At 43.6% G+C, this 20,260-nt stretch overlaps 1 protein-coding gene across 3 annotated transcripts; it reads right to left on the reverse strand.

The window, feature by feature from the left end:
• Positions 1-393: 393 nt before the first annotated feature.
• On the reverse strand, positions 394-19,583 carry YBX1 (Y-box binding protein 1). 3 transcript variants are annotated; one of them, XM_075906712.1, is made up of 8 exons: positions 19,267-19,583; positions 18,842-18,905; positions 10,157-10,190; positions 5,646-5,735; positions 4,898-5,200; positions 4,086-4,168; positions 3,723-4,000; positions 394-763 (listed from the first exon to the last, which is right to left on the reverse strand). In XM_075906712.1, the coding sequence occupies exons 1-7, from the start codon at positions 19,421-19,423 to the stop codon at positions 3,754-3,756; spliced, it is 978 nt and encodes a 325-aa protein (XP_075762827.1). In that variant the 5' UTR covers positions 19,424-19,583; the 3' UTR covers positions 394-763; positions 3,723-3,753. The 3 variants fall into 3 exon arrangements, with proteins under 3 accessions (XP_075762827.1, XP_075762825.1, XP_075762828.1); XM_075906710.1 differs by having other exon boundaries at positions 394-768; positions 19,267-19,581; XM_075906713.1 differs by having other exon boundaries at positions 394-768; positions 3,723-3,988; positions 19,267-19,579.
• Positions 19,584-20,260: the final 677 nt, after the last annotated feature.

Below are 20,260 nucleotides of genomic sequence, written 5' to 3' on the forward strand. Positions count from 1 at the left end.
GGACCACCAAGTAATCCAAAATGACAGCAGCTAGTATTAGTGTGGTAGTTATCTAGTACAGTGTTTCTCAACCAGTGGTACAAATACCCCTAGACGTACTCGAGAGAAGTCTGGGGAGGGGTATGTTGTTAAAAGTACAAAATCCAAATTTCAGTTTATACCCAAAAATGTCGTCACGCGCCCGGCTACAATTAAGTTGTTTAAACAAATGTGTAGCAACAGTAGAAAAAAAATTGTGGCTGAAAACTGTAGGTATGGGGGGGGGTACTTTTTTGGGCGGGAGGAGAGGTACTTTTTAAAAAGGTTGAGAAACACTGATCTAGTAAATCTAACCTTATGAGACTGTAACCTTTCAGTATTGGGGAACACAAAGCTGAAACAGACAAACACACAGCAATTCTTTAAGACCTTTATTAACAGATGCTTGCAGTTTGACTTGAAAAAATCAGGTGTACATTTCATACAAATTAAAAATGAGGTTCTTAAAAATCTCAACTTGACCAGATATGAAACAATTTAAAAACCTTTAAAGGTGTATTGAGAAAAAACAGGCCTTTAAAAAACGTGTTTGTCATTCCCAAAAGGAGACTCTTTAGGTAAAAATAATAAAAATCCCATGCTGCATAGATAATGCAGATAGTCAAGTAATCTGGTCAACAGCAAAAAGCAAGCACTTAAGGTCTTCAGTTCCAATTCTTTTGTTCATTTCTTATTGCTGGAATTTCATATTCTTCTCTTTATTTCATATTCTTTTCTTTGATGACTAAACTGGAAAAAGAAAAAAGATCGTCAAAGATGTTTGCTGCAGGCTCATGTGTTCCTGGTGTCAAGATTATGTGCAGTAATAATTCAACATGGATTCCTGGAACACTTAGGAAAGGTGCACAGATGTGCTTGCTTAGCTATTTTCCCCACTGCTGAGACTCAGATCTGGCCTTCGGTTGCTTTTGTGCCACTATTTTACTTACTGCACACTTATTACAATTATCAAAACAAGCCTACATTTTGCAAGGAAGCCACTTATCTCTTATGTCCTATGAAACAATTGGTACTAAACTATGTGGCAGCCCACTTCCACTTCTCCCTTCATTCCCATCTTCTATTTCCAGAGCTGTTCAGTATAAGGTTACTTGAGCGTTGTATCAAAACTGATTTTACACTGGTGCCAGGTTTTCAATTCACTGTGTTACATCTCTCAGATTGTTAGGTGAAAGACTAACATTCTAGCAATTGTGGGAGTTTGAGGCTTTTGCTGTCCAAAAGACATTCAATACTGAGTCTTTCCCATTTAGGCACACCCGAGGAATTTTTCTGGGGGAGAAGTGTGAAATAAAGAACCTGATTGCACTCTCTCTGCAAATCTTAAGTAAGCACCTCAAGATCTTCCAGTAACAGCACTACTGTGCATGTTAAAGAAGAAACTAAAGTGGTTATTTGACTTCAGTGTTGTGTCAAGATTCACCTTCTGAGATGAATTACAGAAGTTCACATCTATCAGCTACTAGCAAGCTCTTTGCTGGAAACTAGACCAGTGGTGTCCAATCAAACTAGACATGCACATTTAACAGTATCTAAACTTTCATTTAACGAGTTTCCAGCCCTTGTGGTGGTAAATACAACCTTGAGAGTAGGAACTAAATGCCAGACACTCATTCAGTCTTGCTTTTCTGGATCACAGGGCCTTAAACAGTAGCCCAGGTGCAAACCTCTTGCATTAATCCTTCTGCAGAGTTATGACTAATGACAAATTAGTGTCTACATCAGTGGTCCCCGATCTGTGGTATGTGCTCCTATAAGGGGAACATAGGAACATTGGAAGGGGGAAAAGGGATTTTGGCCCAGGCAAAGCCAGGCCAGGCCATCCCCCAACACCAGCATGAAGCAGGGAGAAGAATCTCCCAGCCCTGTCCCCCTAGGACACAGCTCTGCCCCAACTCTGAGCACAGCTTCACTCCCAGCGCCAGCTTTAGCCTTTAAAGTGCTACATTGTCCTGCATTTTGGTTCCCAGGGGAGCAGTCAAATGACATCATAGGGGAATGTGACAAATAATTTGGGGACCACTGGTCTACATTAACTATTTCATTGTAATCTTTTTAGTGGACAGAATGAGTGAGAGTCCACAGGGTGGCAACTAGAGGTTGATTCTGCAGAAGAAACAAACAGAAGATATATAAAGATAAGGAATGAGGAGAGACACAGAAAAGCAGGTGTTGGGAGTCAGGAAAACAAAGGGCAGGAAATAGTGATGGTCCTAAAAATGAGCCTATTCCCATGATAACTAAAAAAAGTTTAATTATCAAAAGTGAATGCATTATAAGGGCAGCCACACCAAGCACTGCTAGTTGCCTCCCTGTTTTTTGATGTGGGTCTTGCATGTGCAGCCAAACAGGACACTGGCTTTTTGTTGGCAAATACTACATCGCAGACTCATTTTTAATTGATTGCTTATATATCTATGTCTTTTTCAAGATTCAATTTCACATTCTCTAGAGCTATGGTGTCCAACATGTTAGCCTCTACCTACATGTGGCTACCTGGCTGATTGAGTGTGGCTAGTTCACTGTAGCAGTAGCTTCAGAACTGGCTGGACACCATGGCTCTAGGGGTTATTACTTTTTCCAAATTGAATCTTAGTCTGTCTGCATCTCACTAGTATCCTGGGTTATTCCTCAATACTAGATGATTTTAGCAAGTCCTCAATCTAGCATTATCTAGATGTTTAATGTACTGCTGCTATTCTCTCCTCCAATACATACACAATATCCCCAACTAGAACATCAGCCTCAAGTCGCAACACTGCTGTTTATTGTGACCTTGTAGTCAGTGTTCCAGCCAGTATTCAGACCACATCAAAGCACTTAGTTATTTTCAGTGGAGAACCTAAGATACAGAATAAGCACAACAATGTTCCATTAACCTACTACTTACATAATTCTGCCAAAAGTCCATCAAGAATAGGGTTAATCTTTCACAGAATTAGCAAACAATGCTGCTTTTCCTTGTAGATGTTATTTCAATATTTGTTCCATATAAAGTAGGTGTAATTAAGATCTCATTCACAGTACATTACAACCACTTCAGCAGTTACACGATGCCTATTTGCAGCATAGATGAGAGCTCTATAGGTCACCAGGCTAAAACACTGAACATATCCAAGAGTTGCCTTGTACTGGACATGGCTAAAGTCCCAACCAGAAATAAGAAACCTTCTGCAACTAAGTCCTCTAACTAGTTTACAGTTGTAGTGTTGAAAGAACTTGAACCTGCAAACTATTCTAGTCATGTTACCCAACATGTCCATTTACATTAAATCAAATTTAATTACAAAAGTAGGGATGCAGAGTGTAACTGTTTAAACAGGTAAACAATAATCAGTTACCCAAATGGTTACATGTGGCTCATGGTCCGGCTCTTGGGGAGTTGCCTGGCCTGTGCTGTTGCCTCCATATCAGAGGCAGTAGTGCAGGGCAGCAGCAGGGCCCCAGGAGCGGGGTGGCAGGCAGGAGCTGGTGTATGCTGGGAGCCAGCTTTTAAATGCACACCGGCTCCCAGTGAGCTGGCTGCTTCTTAACGCTGAAATTTTCAGCCGTTACACAGTTAATCAGTTACATGCATTTTAACAGCCCCAATTACAAGAAATGCATAAAGGTTAGAAGTCAAAGAAAGCTTTAGAAAGAGCTATTATAGCATAATATTCTCAAAAGAAAATTAGAATACCCACCCGGATGATGGTAGAGATGGTAAGCCGGCATTTACTCAGCCCCGCCCTGCTCAGCCTCGGGAGCGGACGTGTTCTCAGCTGGTGGATCGGCTGCCTTCGTCTCTTTGCCATCTTGTGGTTTAGGGTTCTCTGGGCGTCTGCGTCGGTAGTTGAAGTTACGACGGTACCGACGTTGAGGTGGCTGCTGACCTTGGGTCTCGTCCCCTTGGTTCTCTTTATCTTCTTCGTTTCCTTCCTCCCTAGGCTGTCTTTGACGAGGAGGACCCCTGAAAATCAAGCTAGGCTTAACGATGCAGCATCTGACCACTATATTTCAGCACATTCCCAAAATTTCATAATATAAGGAGTTGATCTGCAGCATACCTGCGAAATCGTGGTCTGTACCCCCGATACATATTCTGTCGGCCTGGTCTGCCTTGTTCTCCTGCACCCTGGTTGTCAGCACCCTGAAATAATGTACATCAATATGACTTAACCAGCTATAAGTGCAACCTAAAATGCTGGTTCCCAACCAGGGGTCCAGGGTCCCTGGGGGGCTGAAAGGGGATTTCCAAGGCAGAAAGCCAAATCCCCACTGTATGGGGCTGAAGCCTGGAGCCCTGCCATACAGGGCTAAAGCCAAAGACTGAGCAACTTAGCTTTGCAGGAGCCCCTGTGGCTTGGGGCCCCAGGCAAGTACCCTGCTTGTTAGTCCCCAACTTCAGTCCTTGCTCTTATATGTGGAAAGCAGCTGGGTCATAGGAAGGGGTGGGGGAGTTGAGAAGCCTTGAATTAAATGACAAACCAGTTAGTCAGAAGTCACAATTTGCCATAGCGGAAGTCTGGCACCCTGAAACTTTGTTGGGTAAGTGGAGGACCCCTTACAAGGTATCTGGTAAGCTCCAAAGAGGTCCTGGGGACACACTGATGTATTTTATGTGGAATCCAGTTTAGGTGGTTATCTTTAAATTAAAAAACTATTTGAAAAGTAACTGATTCACATTTCATATTTAAATCAGCATTTTTTTAAACTGACAGCAAACAAGATTTCTACTTTTTAAACTCATTTGTATTGCTAAATCTACACAGCCAAAGGAAACAAACCAAACAGCCCACATGTAGGCAGATGAAACTCCCCACCACTCCCAATCATTATATGCAAGGTACTACAATATCAAATGCTATACAAAATTTACCTCTACCATCTCTCCCTGTATAGGAGGGTTGGAATATTGTGGTCGACGCCCATAGGGTCTACGCATATAGTAAGGTGGGTACCGCCGCCTGCGGTAGGGACGGCGCTGTTGGCCTTGCCCTTCTGGCATGCTGTCTGATCCCTCGTTCTTTTCCCCACTCTCACTGTTCTGGTAATTTTGCTGGTAGTTGCGTGGAGGACCCCTACGACGTGGATACCGTCGGTAATGGTTACGGTCTGCTGCATATTTACTGCCTTGTACTGGAACTCCACCAGGACCTGTAACATTAGCTGCCTCTGCACCCTAAAAACAGTGTAAAATTAATGATCACAAGAGAAACAAAAATCTGAATCAGTTATGGCACGAGAATATAAGTAAATCAGGAATAACTGATCAAAGATACACTGTAAAGCGAGAAAAAAATTTAAACTCCTTAGATATTAAGAATGTAAAACCCAGTTTAATTGATTAACCAGGTAAACATTATGTTTAACCTTTTTATGGATTAAAGGGGGTGGTCACAGGCAGGGGCTGCTACAGCCCAGTCGGAAGAGTCCCTGCCTGCTGCTCCCACCCCCCCCCACCCCGATATCCCAGACAGGATACTCCTGACAACTGGGCCTGCTGCAGACAGGCCCCATCTGCAGAAGCCGCCTCCCCCCCATGATCTACTCCGAAGAAGCCACCAAACGTCAGCCCAGACTGCAAGTCATTTTTTTTCTGAGACTAACATTAGATATAGGCTCACCTTTTCACCTTCCACCACATCAAACTCCACAGTCTCTCCATCACCTACACTGCGAAGGTACTTCCTGGGATTATTCTTCTTTATGGCAGTCTAGTAACACAATATTCCAGATTTAACTTTAGAGTCATAAAATGCAGAGACTGCTAGATTATGGATATACTTGAATATTCAGTTCTCCTTGGGAGAAGCTGAATTTCTAGCTCAAGAAAGCATGTAAATTAACTTTTAGTTTCAACAGAAATATGCTGGATATTTTCTCCTATGAAACCTAAAAAAGTGTTATCCCAAAACTGCCCTACAGTAACATGTAATTTCAACTACGGTGGCAACAATCCAATGTATCTTAAGATAAAATGCAACAAATATTAAATTATTTGGAGGCAGACCTACCAGATGAGTGTCACAAGCCACTGATACTAGTCTGTAAGGGTTCTTGTAAGTCTGACACTAACAGAGCAGGCAGGTTTACTATAGAACAGGGATGCTAAGTCCCCAGCTCATGAACCACATGGCTCTTCAGGCATAGCCTGTGGCTCTTTCAGCATGTCAAAGAGCTGATTTGCTGTACCTCAGGAAGGAGGGAATCCCCATTGTTCCTCCGCATTCTGTAACTGCTAAAAAAGGCAGGTTATGCTTAGTGCTTTAATCTGGTGACTAAGTTCCAGCACTAAATATTGCGAGTGAGAATTTATAAAAAAAAAAAAACTCAGCAATAGGCAGCACTTCGTTAGCTTTGCTGTATCTCCATAGGCTGCACTCCATCTCCTGGATGAAGTGGCCAAATAACGGAAAGGGATTTGCTCTCATGAATATGGGTCAAAATTCACTGTTGAGTGTGCCTAGATCAGGGGTGGGCAAAAGGGACTGGATTCGGCCCACCAAGCAAGTTGATCCGGCCCACGGAGGCCCTGCTGCCCTCCCCACCCCCGGACGCTGATCGGCCTGGGGGGTGAGAGGGAAGTGTGTGAAGTCTCCTCCAACCCTGCAAGGAGCGCCATGCTCCCCCTCCCATTCCCAAGCCCTGAGTCTTCTGTGCAAACTGTTGTCTGGGTGCTAGGCTAGCAGTAACAAAGCATATGGTTACGGTCTGCTGCATATTTACTGCCTTGTTCTGGAGTGCTTTTCTCAGCGTTGTTGGTTGGACCTCAATTACAGTAAGACAGGCCTCATGCTTCTATTGCATGCTGCAAATAATGAATTAGCTAAATTTAGTTTTTGATGCACAGAAAATTGAGTATATTGTGTTATTTATAGTTACATATTTAATATTTTGTGTGTGTTTGGAGGAATGATGCACAGGGGATACAGTAGTCACAAGGCTCTTGATAAATGGTGGTTGCAAATGTGTCTCCTGAGTCGCATTATGAGAGTACCACTGGTATAGCAAATAACCTGCCCATGTCCAGTACAGGCAGTCCCCGAGTTATGCGGATCCAGCAGACCAGGGAGAGGAAGCAAAGCGGAGGAGCACGCGGGCAGCGGACAGCCCAGAAGCGTCTGGGCTGTGCGCTGCCCGCGTGTTCCGCCGCTTTGCTCCCCGTCCTTCTGGTCTGCAGACCAGGAGGACGGGGAGCAAAGCAGAGCAAAGCCGCAGAGTCTGAGGGCAGCAGGACAGCCACGGCGCGTCTGGGCTGTCCCACTGCCCCCATGCTCCACGGCTTTGCTCCAGACGCCTGTGGTACAGCAGCTGGGGCGCTGCCGGTTGGTCCTGTAGCGCCGCTCTGGGCGCTACTGGACCAACCCAGCAGCACCCCAGCTGCTCTGCCCCAGGCATCCCCAAGTCAGCCGCTGCTGAAACTGACCAGTGGCTGACTACAGGAAGCCCCTGCCCCGGGCTTCCTGGAATCAGCCGCTGATCAGTTTCAGCAGCAACTGACTTGGGGATGCCTGGGGTTCTTAAGTTGAATCTGTATGCAAGTCAGAACTGGCATCCAGATTCAGCCGCTGTTGAAACTGATCAGTTTCAGCAGCGGCTGAATCTGGATGCCAGTTCCGACTCGCATACAGATTCAACTTAAGAACAAACCTACAGTCCCTATCTTGTACGTAACCCGGGGACTGCCTGTACTATGAAAACAAGGAGCATGAATATCAGCAATCTTTGTTCCACTTAACTGCTATGCCTTGAAGAATAATAATAATAATAAAAAAAAGAGGTAAGGCAATCTAAAACTGAAAACCACATTATTATCAGGAATATTTTAATAGTCTCAATATTTACTTTTGTGAAGTTTCTCGATCTACTTATAAGAAAAGTTTGCTTTATCAATGGAATTTCTGTGTTTAGGACTCCAGGGCACCATACTGATCCTCAAAACACAGACTATTTTTTAAAAAAGCATACAGCCAAATATGGCCCCCAAGTTACATACCAGTGGCCTTTTTTCCCCCCCAAGAGGAATTGTGCACATGAAATGCCCACTGAAGTCACTGGAATGAGAACTCACCACTTTTAAACACAGGACACTTACATATTGAGGTCTAAAATTAAGCTGCATAAGCTAATGTAAAACTTCATGGTAAGTACCACGCACAAAGGTACATTTGCAGATAAGGAAAACTTAACTGCCTGATCTCATCTCAGCTCTAACTTGAAGACAGCCTGAAGTTGAAGCACTGCTTGCCTCTTAAGTCAGTTGTAGCCACAACATTGAATGACTGCTTAAAAACTTTAGTTCACACCCTGATCAAAAAAAGCATTCATCCCCATATTTGAGTATATTTTAAAATAAAGATTAGCAAGTCTAAACTTGCACTACTACAGAAACAATCCTATAGTTTCAAACAGGCTACACAGTTATATACTGAAAAAAACCCAAGTTTTCGAGAGTCAGAATTTTTTTAAATAAATCCTATAAATGCTCAGTACATACAAATTCCTCACAAAACCATATTTTGTTTCCCAATTGCTTTCTGAGCTCAGGAGTAGCACACAAGCATGAGTTCAGAAAATAAAACAGCATTGACCATATCCCAGTATTTTCATACACCTAAAGGGAAAGAAATCCACTGTAACAATATATAAGTTTTCAGTCTATAGATCTAGTATTCTGTGTAAGAGGACACCAGGAAAACCTGTCTCCCTAAGTGCTTCACATAAGAGATGTATGAAAAGAACCCAAATGAATACAAGCCTGGAAAGGAACCTATATTTTCCTGAAGCTTTATAGGATTTTATATTTCAAATTGCATCTACACTGATTACTCGTTAGCATGTACTCATTATCTACATTAAAAGACCACCATCAAATGTCATGTTTATTTTTAAAAACTTCTAGTAACTAAATCTTATATAGAATCTGGAAGAGGTGGGATTGGGCGATCTGCACGGCTGGCGAGCGGGGCTCGCAGCGGTTTGGCGAGCCCTGAGCATCAGTATAGCTCAAATGTATAAAGACTGTGAAACATCTACTGTAATTAGAGACTGAATTTTAGTTTATTTACTGTTTGTCCATTTTTTGAACTTCGCATATAGTCAAGTGTTACTATTTTCTTGTTGACCAGTCGTATTTCCTGTTTCATGCACTAGAAGTCTGGTACTGTTGCTCTTGGGCCTTCCCACTTGACCTTGATGGAACCGAGTTGCAAACAGAAGAGTAGAAATACCCTGACACTCTTTGGAAGATTTCAGGACATACTAGGATAGTGATCAAAACTTACTAGCCAACTTAAAATAATAGCAATGTCCTTTTATATCACAATACGCCTTCTGAATTGTCAGGTGTTACTGCTCCCTTTAGTATTTACAAGAATCATGGCAATTACGGCAAATATGCTCAAGAGCTGCCAAGTAAACTGAAGTGTTCCATAGGAACATAGATGTGTTCCTATGCATAGAACATGGGCATTATCATAATGCAGAGGCACCCACCCATATTCAGAGGAAGGTATTGTTCATTATAGAACAGCCTGCCCTTTGGTTTAGTTAATATTTAAACAAGTGTGAATTGCTTTATGCTTTAAGGGATTAAAGTTCATATTTGACTAAAATCTTTGAGATGGGAGCGCAAGCACTCATTCGCATAAGCAGTCTTTAAATCCTACTTAGCTTTCACTAATGCCCTGCAGCAACTTCCACCAGTTAAATGGGGTATTTTATTTCTATTGCATCCACTATTTACTTCTTTCCATACTGTGAGTTTGCCATTTATTGTCTTATAGTTTCTAACCAATGGATAGAATTACGCTTCTCACCCCGGACTACTTAATCATCCTTTGGGGTTTTTTTAAGCATTTGATGTGTAAATTTGCGCACAGTTCAATTTTCAAGTTAAGTAGAAAATATGTAAACAAATGGAAACTTTGGGAATGTTAACTATAAGGATGTTCTAAATTGGTACCAATGTAATGAAAATCCACAGCGTTATGCAAATAACTTTGGAGAACTTCAAGTGAATGCAGAAGCCAATATGCTCCATCTCCTTTCAATTAAGGTTCAACTAGTATAGTTTAGCAAGTTAGCATAATAAAAAGAGGTATTTGCACTACCACCTGAAAAAAAAAACCCTCACCTGGTGTACAAACACATCTTCCTTGGTGTCATTCCTGTAAGACAAAATAAAATTCAGATTCAGAAGAGGTGTGTAACAAAATCAGCACATACGTTAAATCTACTAAGATTTGGCTAAGGGCCAAATGCTAACTCTGAGTTGCCGCCAAGGACCACACTGGGTGTCAGCATCAGATGCTCCTCCTCCCCCAACTGTGTCCTTAACTGCACTATTGTGTTCAAATTAAAAGAACATTAACTCAAGTGTCACACATTGAGCACCTCTCCCCACTTCAATTTTCAGTAGCATGGGATTTGAGTGTAGCACTATCAAACTAATCAGCTTACATAGTAAGTAAAAGTGTTTTAAAAACATCACAAGTAATTTTCAAAAAAAAAGTTCAAGCATTCAGGGTACTTTAGTTTAAAAGCAAGCACAAGAATCCCTTTGAGATGTCTGATGGTCTCCGATCCAAGAATCCTTCCCTGCCCTCTCTGGTGTACTCATTATCCCCATTTGCATAGTCTTTCAATCACTTCCCACAATGTTTACCCCTCCCCCCCCCCTGTAATTCACTAATTTCCTAACAGATACAATTGTTCTCTCCATTCAAGTTCTAAGGAATTTTAAGCACAGTAATGGTTAAAATCGATTAATGCTCCCAATGTCTAGATACTTTCCAAAGATCAGTGCTTTTCCATTAAGTTCACAATCCTCTGAAAAAAGAGTAGCATGATGAACCTGGTGACTTGTCATGTCGCATCTTAATTAGGGATGTAAGCAAGTAGTCGACTACTCCACTTCCTAATAAGCATAAGCAGCAGGGGTATAGGAAGCTGGGCCCTCCTGCTGCCAGAGCAGCCTGTCTGCAGCCAGCTCCGGGCACCACCAGCAGGGGCTGCTGGACCCGCCACGAGCCGGGACTGAGCAGTTCCTGCTTGAGCCACTAGCGCAGGAGGTTCCCAAAGCCAGGAATGCTCAAACTCAGCTCAAACCTACTCCAGGAGCCACCTCTACTGCAGCTCTGCAAAACGATCCCCTTATCACAACTAATCATGTAGTCACTATAAATTGTATTGACTACACAATTAGCCAAATAAACACTCTATCATCCTTATTCTTAATGGAGGTTTGCTGATTTTTTTGAATAAAATAAAATAAAAATTTATGAGCTATTCCCCAATCACTCACAATTTTCACTGTCAGCTAATTCTCTTACACGTTACATCAATTGTAGGTCTTTCAGCAGGACATGAATATAGAGGCTATTGGCCTTGTGGATCAAATCAGGGAGACCATTCAGTACACCGGGGTTGCACAGAAGACTGCATAAGCCATTTGTATGGCAACTGGATAGATCAGATAGCATCAAGGAGAAAAGGCTCACTATGTATTCAGCTTCATTTAGCTTTGCATATGCCACCCAGCTCTTCCTTGATTTCATGAATCTTTATGGACATGAATGTGCTGCACTTCAGGTAACTATCATGTTAAATTTGCAGTGGGAGTGAGAAGGAATTTCAAATGGAACCTATATTAGGGATGTAATAGTGCAGTCCATTAAGAGATGAGCAAAAGCTTCTAAGTTAATGCTACAGACTACATGCATTTTGCCCCATCCCCTGACCAGTACATTTTTAAGCAGGCTGGCCAGCAGCCCAACTCAGTCATGGCTCACATCAGGTCCAGGACCTACTCCCCCTGTGGCTATGCATTTAAAGTTTATTAGGAGCTAGGTGGACAGGCATCCCAGCTCAGTACTGGCTTGTGCAGGGTCTAGGAGCTCAGACTTCCACCCCACCGGACAGGGGCTGCTGCCTTTCTATCAAAGGCAGCAGCATGGGGTGACAGGCAGACGGTCCACTAGGGGAGCTGGTTTTTAAACTGGCTCTCCTCACAGACCAGCTCCTGCTAGGCATCCCACGCTGATACAGACGCAGCAGTGCAGAGTGGCAAGGGGATCCTTGGGAGTGGGGGCCGGGGTGCACTGGCTGCTGGCCCCACCCCCAGGTACTATGGAATAGTCAAGTAACTGATAAGAATTTATGAGGTTAATCAACATTCAATTAACCGATATTAAATATCTCTAACCTATATAGGTCAGAAATATGAAAAAGTTGATCAGTACAACTAAAGTCAGCACGTCTGCAATAAAATCCCAAATGGTATTCTGTAGAACAAAGTCACTTCAGAAACTGTAATGAAAGTGCATACATTAGGGCTGAACATTTACTGCAATACAGCAGCAAATAAGCATTTCAAGGTCTGTTCTATAATCAGAGTAGTCTTAATACAGCTGTGTGACATCACCTAGAACTGAAATGTGATGGAAGGAATGATAACCAGAGGTATCACTATTATTGCGCAGCTGTATTAAGTCTAGTGTGATTTGCTAAGTATGATTCTGTTTATATGCGTGTAACATCTTTGTAGCTAAAGTTATGAGTATTTTCTATGTGTTTGTATTGAACATGCTGTGGTCCTGAGTATCACTCTCTCAACAAATGCACATTAGGGAAAGGACATTCAACTAACTAGAGACCATTAAAGAAACTTATCCTGCTTACTACTCTTCCTTTTCCAGTGGCTGCTCCTGCAATGCAGCCAACTATGTAAGTATATGTGAGGAAGACGGGATCGAATACAAGATCTTTTACCAGAAGCTTTTCATGATCACATGACCCTGGACTCTATATTGGACTAGTAATTTTCTATGCACCTGTACTGGGCCATCATTGCTTTGCCTTCATTTCTTATTTCATGTATTTAAACTGATTTTCTAACAAGGAACCTTAAACAGGTAACTAAATGATCCCCAATCTGTATGGGTGAATCCAGAGATCTTTTACAAGCTAGCAACAGACTCCAGATTTCTAATTCCCTGTTCAAAAGCCTCCCCTGCCACTTCCTACCCAGTTCTACTACCTCTCCTTAACACACCTCATCACTGCTGTTCTCTTTCCCTCCCAGAGCCTCCTGCATGCTATGGAACAGCTGACTGCAGAGGAGATAGGCCCTGAAATTGACAGGCAGGAGTCACTGGGGGAGAACTGACTTCCAGAAAGTGCTCCAACACCCACTAATTTTTTCCATTGGTACTCCAACTCTAGAGCACTCATGGAGTTGGCACCAGTGACTGCTATGATCCCGATGTACAATCTCTGAAAAATCAATTGTAACGTATTTCCCTAGACATTTATAACTTTTTATATTAAATCTTTAGTTGTTAGTTACTAAAGAATTGACTAAGAGTGATAGGCTCTAAGAGTGATAGCCAGATGAATAGGAATGGTGTCCCTAGCCTCTTTGCCAGAAGCTGGGAATGAGTAATGGGGAAAGATCACCTGTTTTGTTCATTCCCTCTGGGGCACCTGACAGTGGCCACTGCCAGAAGACAGGATACTGGGCTAGATGGTCCTTTGGTCTGACCCAATATGGTCATTCTTATAATTTGGGTAAGATCTGACTGATTCCTTGAAATTGGAAGAACTTTATATATGAGTAATCTGATTTTCAGTAACCACTCAGAGTCCCACTTATATTGGTGCTGAGCCAAGGGCTATAATGCATAAGAGGACTGTATTTTTATCTTGATAACCAGCACATGGGTACAGAAGCATATTTTGTCATAGGTTGGGTGAAATCTAATGATAGATTCACCACCAATTTGTTGTATATGCGCCCTGTGTTGCCCTTAGTCACTGTGATTTGAAACACTCAATATTTTTAGAGCACCTAATAAACTTAAATTGGGTGACCACTCATAGTCATAATAAAAATCATACCGACCTCCAATAGCATACTGACAATATGTATGAGGTCAGAACTATATTATGGGGCAACTGTGAGAAACACATACTCTGTGGACAAATGACAGTTTCATGCTGCTATTGGTAGGAGTGCTGCAGCTTAAGGGGTTAGTGGAGCAGGAAAACAAACTGAGTACATCTAATTGAAGCAATGCATTGTAAGCTTCTTTACTTTGTCAAGAGGTAGAGAACCTGAAAGTCATTCCACACCAGATTCCAGGAGCCAATAAAAAGGAGAAGGTCACAAGTATTTTCACCTTACCAATGAGTTAGTAATGCTTAAAGTTAATAAGATACTTACTAATCAGAATATATGAAAGATGAAAACTTCTAGCAGGGTCCCACGACAACATCTTTCTAGAAATCCCAGAACCTCATCTCGTCCCAGATGCTGGGACAACAGGATTCTCAAAGCACTGTCCCAGGATAATGGTGCTGAATTCTCATAGCCACCTGCCAAAGTCATGTGTGTCTGCTTCTGACAAGATTAACAACCCAGTTGGCTTTGAAATATTGAACAGCTGCCTATTTGGCTTGAGAAATCAGAATTCCCCTAACCACCTTAAAAGAAAGACTGCAGTGCACTGAAAGTCACTCGACTCAGGGTCAAATAGGACTACAATCCTCAAGCATGTGCTCAAGTGTTTGCATAATCAGGGTCAAAATCACTATTAAGAACTTTAAAACAAATTTCTGAAGTTCATGTGAAAGTTTAACTGGTTAACCAGTGAACAAGCAAGCATCTATGATGCAGTTAACCAGTGAGGACTGGAGCAGCTTCCCCTCTGCCCCCGCCCACTTTAATCTGTTAACACCCCTGCCTCAGACTATCTAATCCAATATCCCATCAATAGTTAGTACCAAATGCTTCAAAGGAAGCCACAAGAAATTCAGCAATTTTTTAGTTATGAAAATAATCACCCCTTGGGGAACATTTCTTCTCAACCCACTTCTTTGAAGTTTACTCACCCTGAAGTGTAAGATTTATATCTTTTATAAAAGTTCCTTTTGCAAACCTTAATAGAATTCTACATGTGCTCATTAGCCATATAGACATCTAATACTTTAACTCCTAAAATAATTGCCTCAAGTGATATTACTGTATCAGGGAATAAGATAGTCAAGTTAATTATGCATCATGTAAAGTAGTATTTTCTTTAACAATTTTAAACTTATCTTTTGGTATCCTCTGAAATCACCCTGTGTTTTTATTATATGTTTGAGTGCTCAGTTTTTCTTTAGACTATTCATTATTGTGTACATCTCCTCTTTGCACTACACAACCCATATACTGAAACGATTAGAAAAAACTATAAAAGCAACAGGTCTTACTCAACAGGTCTATTCCCTGTGGATATTCAGAGTATACTCCTTTATGACTATGTCATGGTGTTTCAAATACAACATCAACATGTGCAACCCTTTTTTAGGTGAAGAGGCCACCTCTGTCACTGAAGATCTAATTTTTATCGTAACTAAGAAACATTCAACAAGACTATACATAAAATAGGCAGCCATACCATCAAGTTAACATGTATTTTCCATTAAAACGTGATGATCAAAGTTACAAAAATTAATAAATCTGCAATTAAATACAAGCAATAGATTTCCCCAAAGCTTTTTTCCCATTAAAGTAACAGGATCAAGGGACTAAAACTGCCCAACTCATATTAGTTAATATTTTGAAAAGAAGTCTTTTAACTATGTGCTGTGATTTCCTTGATTAATTTACATTTTCTGATAGTGACATTTTCTTTAATGAATGTAACTGTTGAAGCTTTTCCCTACAAGTAGACTATATAACCCTATGCAATGATCAAGAGTTGTTAGAATTTACAATTTAAACATCATTGGTCTGGTGTTTAAGATTCACCCACAGAATTAAAAGGCTGCACATAAATATTGCTTGACTTAAACAGTATGAATGTCCAGAAATATAAACTGTACTATTGTTCCCTCTAATTTTTTATTGTCCGTATATGGAATGAATTTTCTTATGTGCACCAATGTGGAGGTAATGTGCAACACATTACTTCCGTAATGGTGCACATAAAATTAATTCTACACAGGGGCAATTTGTGATGGGGCTGAGGATTCAGTGTTGGAGGGGCTCAGGATTGAGGGGGTGAGGGCTCTGGTTGGCAATGAAGCTTTTAGGGTGCAGGAGGCTCCAACTTAGGGGTTTGGCATGTAGGAGCGAGCTCAAGGCAGAATGCTGGGCTGGGATGCAGGGTCAGGGAGTTAGGATGCGGGAAGGGGCTCAAGGCTGGAACAGAGCATTGGGACAAGGGATACTTACCTGAGGCAACTCCTATTTTATAGTGGGATGAACAGATGATTCCACACACACCTGCAAGCACCTGCCCCATAGCTCCCATTGGCCACAATTCGCTGCCAATGGGAGCTGGGGCTCACAGGTGAGGGATTTGCAGGGACAGAGGACAGCAGCACGCAGAGCCAACTCCCTTCCCCTTTGCCAGGAAGGACTGGCCCATAAAACAGAGGTTAAAAGGGCTTCAGCCCAGGTGCCTGGACTAAAAGCCTCCCCCTTAGCATGGGGCCCCAGGCTGCAGCTCCTAAAGCCCCATTCTTAATCTAGCCCTGCTGCTGGAGCCAGGAGAATGTGTTTCTCCTCCAGTCTTAGCAAGGAGCTACTGCAACCAGGGAAAAGGCACCTTTCCCTCCTCCACAATAGCTTCCATTGGCTCATCAGGCACCTACAAAGCCATGCATCTTAGAGGGAACTCTGAATTATGTGTGCGCAAAGCCAATTACATATTGATCTTTTACATAATCCAGCCATCTTTATGAACATATCAGAGCACTGCACTTGCACCCAGGATGAATAAGGAATTCAAAGTAGTTTGCTTTGTCAACACTAGCTCCTACATATCCTATTAAGAGAAGTTAGCAAAAGCAGCTTGAAGTGTGTGCACTCTGGCTCACTAAAAGTAAACAAACATCTTATTTGTACAATAAAGTCAACTGTTGTCTATAATTGCTTATTGTGTTATTTCACATGACCTTGAGTGACAGGTTCAGATAGTATGAGCCTCCCAAATAATTTAGGTTCTACTGTACACCTTTCAAAACAATAAATGGATTATGAAAAGTAATAAGGAGGAAAGGAGAATAACTAAGGGCATTATTCTCCACCTCTTCGCAAAACACCCACTGCCTTCAATGAGAGCTCTACATGCAGAAAACTTCCAGAATTGAGCTGTAAAGGAACTTTGCATCTTATTAATATGCACCCAGCACTTAAAGCACCTCTGCTGAGTCACTCAAGAGATTCCATCACAAGGACTAACAGTTCTTAAAATATTCCAAACTTCAACAGAATACTTTGAGTACATTACACTATATCCAGTTTTTTTAATTTTCTGACAATTCTTTAGAAAACATACGCTGACATTTTAAAATTCATTCAGAAAACCCCTTGTGCAAAATGTTTTATTTAAAATGCAGCATTTTATAAGGTATTTCTCAGTCTCCCTTGCTAATTGACAGCATAAAGCAAACAGTGAAAATGGTATTTAAATGAAGTGCTATCAAATGCACGAAGTTAAGAAATTCCAAAATACAGAAAATTCTAGCTTTTTGCAGTATTGACCATCTTAGAAGTTCCTTGTAATAGTGTTTAAAAGATATTTAAAAATCCAACTTTGCACAAAAGTTCTAACCAAATGAGTTTAAAGCTACTGACCCAGACCTTTGTAAGTCAGCATGCTCTTTATAGTTCAGTTGGCACTGAAAACAGAGCATACTCTAAGTGACATTTCTGAGCACAATAATTAAAAATTAAAGTAAACTCAGTGTAAATTACTATGCTTATCGAATCATAGAGCTGGAAAAGACCTCAGGTGGTCATCAAGTCCAGCCTCCTGCTCTAGGCAAGACCAATCCCAACTTACAGTCAAATGAATTTTGAAAATACTAATGCAAATATCAATACCTAATTAAGTCTGCTATTAAGGCTTATCACTTGTATACATTTATACACAGCTTAGAATCAAACAAGTATTAACACACAACATGAACCAAAGTGTTATACCTTTAAAAACCATCTTAAAGGATCAAAGAATGATAACTATGAAAAATCAAACTACTTCCAACACTGAGTAAATATCCCCATTGAAACCAATTTATTAAAAACACTTCAAGACAATAAATCTAGAAGACAGAGTGGACACCTATCTTAACTGTTATTGCTTCTGTGAAAAGCTCAATGGGACAGGAGGTCAGGTCATGTTCGAATCGCACACATTCCCTACAATACCTGTGAAAAGGTTACAGAAACTATAATCTCATTCTGATCCAATGTTTACATGGAAATACCACCCAGAATCTCAACCAGAACAACACTTGCAGACGTCAGGCCACATGTCAAAACACGAGGCTATGATGACAGCCCACTGTCTTAGTTGTGCTGTTCTAGGGAGGGATACCGGGCGTTACTACCATTCGATTTCTTATCTGCTTTCGTGGAAAACTCAGTAGTAAGGATTTGGAAGAGCAACCCTCGTGAGAGCAGCGCTGGGTGGGAAAGAGGCATGAAGAGTGAACCGTCCCCCTGGGGAAGGTCTGCAGCAGCCATCAAACCCATTCCCCAGGCCAGTATCAGAGGGGTCGCTGTGTTAGTCTGAATCTGCAAAAGCGACGAGGAGTCCTGTGGCACCTTATAGACTAACTGCAGTGTAGGAGCATAAGCTTGCGTGGGCAAAGACCCACTTCGTCAGATGCATTCCCCAGGCGAGTCACCTCAGCACTAAGCCGTTTGCCAGAGGGGGCCTGCTCGGCGAGCAGCGTGACAGAGGCACGGTCCCAGCTGAGGCCGCTCCTCCCCCGGGCAAGGCGCACGTGGCGCAGGCCTGGCCCTGGGCACCTTGCTCCTCACCTGTTGATGAAGCCGTAGCCGTTTCTTACGTTGAACCATTTTACTGTTCCCAAAACCTTCGTTGCTGAAAGGGAAAACGTGACAGTCACGTGACGCCCCGCCCACGCAGGGCCGCCGAGCCAGGCTCCCCACCGCGGGCTCAGCGAGGCAGGCGGGCCGGGCCGCACCGCACCGCGCGCCGGGGGCCCCGGGCAGGCACGTGGCTAAGCGGGTTTCACACAAAGGCCCCGCGTGGCGGACATTTTGAGTGGCTCCGCGCCCGCCCCGCCCCCATCCGCCGCCGCACGCGGGGCTCAACGGCTCAAGCGGCGCGCGGGGGCCTAACGGCCACTGCGCGCGCACCAGACAGGGGTCTCGCGCCTTCCTGCGGGGGAGGAGGGATGACGCCCACAGACCCCTCCCCTTCCCCCCCTCAGCCCCCTCACCGATGACCTTCTTGTCCCCGCCGGCGGGGGGCGCCGCCGAGGCCAGGCCGCTGCCACCGTTGCCTGTGCCGCCGTTAGGTTTGGACTCGGCGGGGGCGGTGGGCGCCGCCGCGGGAAGAGGGGCGGCGGGCGGCTGGGTCTCGGCCTCGCTGCTCATGGCGGCGGCTGTTCGGTGCGGACGGTGGTGGTGACTGGCTGTTGCGCCGCCTCCCGCAGTGTGATGGTGACTGGGGCCGGCCGTGGGGGGGGGGCTGCTCCCTGCTCCGGGCTCGCTGGGCTCCGCTCTCCGCTCCCGATACCGATCGAACTGACCACAATGGCGGCCCGCACCGGCTAGCCACCCAGCACGCACCGCCCACTAGCTCTTTCACTGGCTGCGGAGCTTGCCCGTCACGGATCGTGCAAACCCATTGGCTTTTAGAAATCCGCCCTCAGGGGCTTGTCACACCCGTTGGCTGTGGCTCTCGCCCATCATAGAACGCGCTCCGTTATTAGGTGTTCTTATCCCGGCCACATTTTTGCTAGCGCCCATTGGCCGTCGAGCCTGCCCATCATACAACGCGTACACCCATTGGCTGCACGAATCACGGCTGCCGGGACTTGTTTCGGCCTGGTTCGTTACTCCTCCCTTTTGGAGCGTGGTTGGTGCAGCATCCCTGTGATCCCGCCTTCTGCACCTGGGAGGGAGCGGAAGGGCGCGGGCCGGAGCACGTGGCCTCGGTTGAACTCGTGCAGTTATCTAGGGGCACGTGCTCAGGTCGGAGCTGGGGCAGCCTGGCCCTCGCCTCCGCACACAGCCCCGCGGCGCCCAGTCTAAGGGGAAGTCTCTGCCTTCTCGCTGGCAAATAGGACTGCCACCTTGCTATTGGTACAAAACCGGCACACCCCAGCCTAGCCCCCAGAAGCCCCCCAGCATGTCTCTCAGCCCAGCTCCAACCCCCCACACACACACACACTATTCCTGTCTCATATGAAGCACCTTCACACATGTTCC

The sequence above is a fragment of the Pelodiscus sinensis genome, chromosome 23 (genome assembly GCF_049634645.1).
Source record: "Pelodiscus sinensis isolate JC-2024 chromosome 23, ASM4963464v1, whole genome shotgun sequence".
Classification (NCBI taxonomy): Eukaryota; Metazoa; Chordata; order Testudines; family Trionychidae; genus Pelodiscus; species Pelodiscus sinensis.

Coding starts and splice junctions, on each gene's coding strand:
- YBX1 (XM_075906712.1), bottom strand. CDS start 19,423: ATGAGCAGCGAGGCCGAGACCCAGCCGCCCGCCGCCCCTCTTCCCGCG. Junction 10,191..18,841: donor GGCTACGGCTTCATCAACAG/GTGAGGAGCAAG, acceptor TTTGTCTTACAG/GAATGACACCAAGGAAGATG. Junction 5,736..10,156: donor AAGATGTGTTTGTACACCAG/GTGAGGGTTTTT, acceptor TTGTGTTACTAG/ACTGCCATAAAGAAGAATAA.